This window comes from Guillardia theta, assembly GCF_000315625.1.
Source record: "Guillardia theta CCMP2712 unplaced genomic scaffold GUITHscaffold_142, whole genome shotgun sequence".
NCBI lineage: Eukaryota > Cryptophyceae > Pyrenomonadales > Geminigeraceae > Guillardia > Guillardia theta.
Window position 1 is genome coordinate 1 of NW_005434532.1, and position 6,055 is coordinate 6,055.

General features: G+C 59.4%; 1 protein-coding gene across 1 annotated transcript; it reads right to left on the reverse strand.

Annotated features, from left to right (window-relative positions):
• Positions 1 to 192: 192 nt before the first annotated feature.
• GUITHDRAFT_80436 (hypothetical protein) lies at positions 193 to 2,225 on the reverse strand (the record flags this gene model as incomplete). Its single annotated transcript, XM_005821490.1, has 6 exons — positions 193 to 464; positions 651 to 728; positions 780 to 804; positions 964 to 1,073; positions 1,308 to 1,413; positions 1,842 to 2,225. The coding sequence occupies 6 exons, from the start codon at positions 2,223 to 2,225 to the stop codon at positions 193 to 195; spliced, it is 975 nt and encodes a 324-aa protein (XP_005821547.1).
• Positions 2,226 to 6,055: the final 3,830 nt, after the last annotated feature.

The window sequence follows — 6,055 nt, forward strand, 5'->3', positions numbered from 1 at the left end:
AAGCGGATGACATTTGCCTGGGATGCCTTGACCTGCGAGGAGTGAGGAAGGGAGACAGCAGGTTGAGGTGAGGAAAGAGATCAGAAGAGGAACAGAAAGGAGGAGGACAAGGGGAAGGACAAGGGGAAGGACAAGGGGGAGGACAAGGGGAAGGACAAGGGGGAGGACCAGCAGGGGGGAGGAGGAGAAGGCTCAAGTAGAGCAAGGGCAAGTACATACGAAAGTTACATGAGGAAAGGGGCAAAGGCGAAAGAATTGGAGAGGGGCGGAGCAGCGGCAGCGGCAGAAGCAGCAGGGGCAGGAGGAGGAGTGTTTGGTCGTGGCATGGAGATGGAGGAGAAGGTTCGAGAATGGCCGGGGTACTTTCTCTTGAGCACGAGCTTGCATGACATCAGCAATGGCTCCTGGACCGACGGCAGAGAAGAGAAGAATGATCCAAGCCGTCAAACTCCCTGCTCCTGCTCCTTTCATTAGTCCTCCCCTCCCCTCTCCTCCTTTGCTCTCCTTTCCCTGCCCATCTCCTCTCCTCTTGTCTCCCACACTCCTCTCTCCTACTCTCCTCTCCTCTCCTCTCCTCTCCTCTCCTCTCCTCTCCTCTCCTCTCCTCTCCTCTCCCCTCCCCTCCTCTCCTCTCCTCTCCTCTCCTTTACCTGGCCATAGCGAGCTGACTGTCTGTCCGGCTCCAACAGCTTTCACAGCATCTGCGAGAGCCCACAGGCCGTACAGACCTGGAGGAACGTCAGCGGGGGCGAGCAAGAGCAGCAGCAGCTTGCAATCACCTCCAAGGATGATTGTCTTCCATGCCTGTCAAGTGTTCATGAGTTGAAGAAATAGCAATAGCAACAACAACAATAGCACCAGCACCAGCACCAGCACCAGCACCAGCACCAGCACCAGCACCAGCACCAGCACCAGCACCAGCACCAGCACCAGCACCAGCACCAGCACCAGCAGCATTTCTACCTGGATCCTGACTGAGTCTCCTCCTTTCTCCATGATGCAGGTGAGACGAAAGATGTACATGGACCAGCTCAAAGCTCCAGCAAGGCAGAAAGCGTCGCCGATGTTGATACCTCCTGCCAAACATCGTGAGAAGAAACGAACAGAGCAGAGCAGCTAGTCTCTTCGCTTTCAAGGTTCCCTCCTCTAATAAATCACACATCTCTGCTCCTTCTTCCTGCTTCCCCTCCCCTCCTCTCCTCTCCCCTCCCCTCCCCTCCCCTCCTCTCCTCTCCTCTCCTCTCCTCTCCTCTCCTCTCCTCTCCTCTCCTCTCCTCTCCTCTCCTCTCCTCCTGCTTCCAACTCACCAAGAGTTCCAGCGGCGGCAGCAGCAGCAGCCGAGGACTCAGCAGAAGCAAGGGTGACAACGCCAATAAGGGCCAGAAGGCAGCCGAACCAAACGTTCTTGCCGACCTGCAGGGACGTCAAACACAAACATCTGAGCTCCCCATCCTTCTCCATCTCCCTTCCCCATCTTCTTCCTCTCCCTCTCCCTCGATGCCCTTCCCCTTTCAGATCCCGTTCTCCAACCCTTTTCTTCCTCCTTAGTCTACATTCTGCTGGACCTTTTCTCTTCCCTCTGCATCTTCTATCCTTTTACCCTCCGGCTTCGCTTCCTTTCCTCGCATCCTCCTCGTTCCAACCCCTTCCCCTCTGCCCCTCCTCCTCCTTAACCGAAACCCTTCGCCTCCTCGCCTCTCTGACTTTCCCCTTCCTTCCCTTCCTCCCTTCTTATCTCTCCCCTCCGCCTCCACCACCTCCTCTTCCTCCTCCTGCTCCTCCTCCGCCTCCTCCTCCTCCTCCTCTGCCTCCTCCTCTGCCTCCTCCTCCTCCTCCATCACCTTGTCTCCTCCCACCATTGCCACCAGCGGCGTCAGTACCACAGACGTCTGCGTCAGGAACGACGCGCGCGAGGCCTCGGTGAAGAGGAGGCCGACGTTGAGCAGCCCCTGCGCCCCAAGATTCCACATCGCAAGTTCTGATGCTGCCAACCAGAAGGAGGAGGAGGAGGCAGAAGAGGAGGCAGAGGAGGAGGAGGAGGATTGGGTGTTCCGCAAGAGGACGGGGAGGAAGCATGCAGCAGCCATCATCCCTCTCACGAAACTAGCGACGGAGGCGCAGGGAGGGCCCTCCATGGCGTAGAGGAGACGGAAAGAGACGGTGAGTGACCCGTAGAGAGCTGCGACGAACAGCAGCTGAGCTTCGCCCCCTACCAGCTTTTCCATGACACCGCTCTCGGAGCTGGTTTCTTTCTCCTTGCCTCCTCCTCGCAGGGAGAGGAGGGAGCCGGGAGGAGACGAGCTCTTCTTGCCGTCCAGCAGGATATCTTTTGGCCTGCTGCACATGCTGGAATGCCGCATGCTCTTGCACGAGGAAGTCAACTTGGCTGTTGGGGTAACCATGGCCAGAGTGGAAGGGGGAGATTGGAGGGAGAGGGACGACGCCGTCCTGAACGCGACCAGCCCGAGCATCATGGCATACCTAACATCTGCAGCAACAAGATTACAACTGGCTGGGGTATCATCACATTTATTTCAAGCCGTCTTCAAGAAGATTACAAGTCTTGCCGACTACATCGAAATTCCTTGTCCGGTCTTCATGGTAAAAGACAGCAAGTTCTTTCTCTATCTCCTTACTGCTACGTCTCCCTCCTTCCTCATCTTCTTCCCGCTGTCCTGAGCCTCCTCTCTCTCCTCCTTCGCATCGCTCTTCCTTCCCCTACTCCACTTTCGTACATCCTTACCTGCCATGGCCGCCGTTTTCCTTGAGGCCAGTGGGCCCTTCCCAGTTGCAGCCCGGCGCCGGCCCGGGCCGGGCCGGGCCCGGCACTGCGGCAGGTCGGAGTCCCGGAACCGTCGGAACCGTTCAGGTTTCAATGCCGGCCTCGAGGTGTCGGCCCGCTCCTCGGAAGACCGCGACCGTGCCGTAACGGTCACCTGAGGCTCCGGAGTATGGTTGTCGCCATGGCGGCCGCCCGCCGGGCACCCCGGCGCGGCTGCCGCCACCACTCAGTGACTTAGCGGCCAGGAGTCCGATCCGTGCGACCCGGCGGCGGCGGCCGCAGCAGTGCGGCCAGGGGGGCCGCGGCGCCCGGCCCGGCCCGGCGGCCCCAGGCGGCCAGGCGGCGATCGGACGGTTTGACACAGATGACTGCCCGGGATCGCAACTTAGCACTGAAGCCGCACCGTCACTGCAATGGCTGTCCGATCCCAGTGGCACCGGCGGTGGGCGCCGCGGCCGCGTGCCGCAGTGCCGCAGACTCTACGGTCACGGCCGGGAGTCCGGGCCGGCGCCAGCAGTGCCCGGCCCCCGGGCCCAGTGCCGGGCCGGGCGGCGGGCTTCGGAGCCCGGCGGCCCGGCCGTGCCCGGCGGGCCCCCGGGCCCGCCGGGCCTGGCACCGTCCGTCGGCAGTATCCGACCGGCAACTTGCCGCCCGGCCGTGATCGGACCGACCACCGGCGTTTACTCAAGTTCACCGTGGCAGCCTCTTCTTTGTGGCTGCCACGGCACAGCATCCGACTCTTTACTCAAAGTGAAGTGAAAAATCCGGTGACTTCCTTACTCAAAATCAGTACCGACAGTCGCAAGGCAACCCTGGGTAACCCTCTCCGCCCCTTTGAGGTGCGATCTCCAGATAGTCATCAAATCTCCAGATAGTCATCGAGCCTGGAGATCGGCGAGGTTTTGCATACCCCACCCTCTATGAAGAACCGAATTGATCTAAAAGCAAGGGGTAGAGGTATCGCTGTAAGGGCCTGATAATGACATTGAGATATGAAAAGTCTCTTTTTCGAAACCAGCTCCGGTGGCCCGTCGCCACCCCCTGGAGCTCCTGGCATCCTTGATAACTACTAGCTTGCAGTACGTGGAACGTCCCAACCAGCCTCACGCCTTCTCGTCCTCACACACCAGCTCTCTGCCTTCCTCCTCCCTCCATCTTTCGCTCTCCTCCTGCTCTTCGTACGGGTCGAACCTTACCCAGTTGCAAAATCCCATCCCCTTCCTGCAGAGTCATGGTGTCTGCTGAGCCCTCTGCTACTCCTCCGACGTCCCCGCTCTCCTCGCATCTCCCTCCTCGACTCTTTCCTTCCTCTCAACGACATCAAGATCCTTCTACTACTACTGGTGCCCCTGAGACTCTTCGAGACCCCGCACCCTACCCCTTCGACCTCCCCAAGCTTAAGTGGGACTCTCTCTCCGCCTCCCAGCAGCGGGCTCTGCGGGCTCTACGGCACTCGATGGATACGCTGCTGTCCCTGATACAGGAGAGAGGGGCGAGGACGACGGCGAGGCTACCGAGCGTACAGGACGTGACAGCATGAGCGGCTTGCTTACACGGCTATCTCCCAGTCACAAGTTTCGGGTAGCCCTATCGAGATAACAAGGGAATGCAACTAAGGTGCGAGAGCTCCTGTACAGGAGGAGAGCGTCTTGAAATGAGCCCGTCCGCCTGCCCTCAGATCAATTATGTCCCTACACAACACTCTGATTTTGCGGTGAGAGATAGACTGAAAGGTGGAGCTTCTAGTCGGACTAGCCCTTGGAAGTGTGTAGATCATTGAAGGGTCTGTGTATAATAAATCTGCTTCTGCCCTTACTTGTCCGGTGGACTTGAGAAGAGCCTCGAGCGTGTAGAGGAGAAGTAAGAGTGTCTGCACACAACTCTTCGATTGTGCGGTAAGAGATAGATGCAATGGGCAAGATACTCAGTGTAGGACTGTCCACTGGCACCGCCCATACCCGGTACAAGCGGTATGAAACTTTGAAATAAATACTTCGGTGATCGACGTGTGAGAGTACGGCAAAGAGGCTCGAGCCTGTGTTATGAGGCAACACCGTGAAGGAACTTTGGAAGATGTAGCCTTTACACAGTGATGAGAGGAGGGCCCGGGGGGGGGGGGGGAGCCTCGGAGCCCGGCCGGGCGGCCGGGCGCCGCACAGCGGCCAGCCTGTGCGCCCGGCGCCGAGTCGGACGGCCTGCCGCAGTGGGCCGCTCAGCGGCTGCCCGCGGCGGCCTGACTTCGAGTTGGAATAGGCTCCGCTGTCGGAGCCTCTCAGGGAACGGAGTATGTGACGGTGCCGGCCAGGCGGCCAGTGCATACGTACGTGGTACGGTACGCTCTAGTCTATCTGGCTCATGTCAGCCGTCATCCTGGGCAGAACGAAACGTTGCATGTTTGCTGCGACTTCTCAGGATCCCTTCAGAAATGGAGTCTTCTCGCCCCCAGCTCCGCCGTCTGTCCCGTTCTTGCCCCCAGGAGTCGCTCATCGCTCCCTTCATCAGTCTGCTGCTGACCTGCCTCGGCCCACCCGCTCCCTCGCGTCCTCCCTCTCCTCCTCCGTCATCTCCTGTGGATCGATCTCCGCTCTTGTCCTCTGCCCTTCCTGCGACTCCCAAGGCCCCGATGCCTCCTGCCGCGGCATCCGATCTCCCCTTCCCTCTCCCTGCAAGCACTCCTCCCGTCCACCCTCATCCTGGCCCCACACCCTACCCCTTCGACCTCCCCAAGCTCAAGTGGGACTCTCTCTCCGCCTCCCAGCAGCGGGCTCTGCGGGCTCTACGGCACTCGATGGATACGCTGCTGTCCCTGATACAGCAGAGAGAGGCGAGGACGACGGCGAGGCTACCGAGCGTACAGGACGTGACAGCATGAGCGGCTTGCTTACATGGCCAGTGGTACCTCGGAAGTGTGTGAATGCGGTGGGGGAGGGGTAAAAATAAACCTGCTGCTGCCCTCACTTGTCAGGCTGTGGTAAGGGAGACCTCAGGGCCTTGAGTTAGAGGGAGGGAGGGGGGAGGAATCGGCTGCATGACGGTAAACGATGAGTGGGGTCGACGTACTCGGCATCACTCCCTAGCCATCACGCATGATTCGAATACTTGTCGTGTGGTGAATTGCTGCACAAAGACAGCGAGCAGCTACGGCTGGGCTTGTGGCGGTACGCTATATGCTGGAGAGTAGGGAAAGCACCTGCTCTTGACGAATACTCATAACAACTTCCTCTTCGACTCCAAGTCTTTACCGTACATTCTCAACAGTTGCAGAGGTCTACA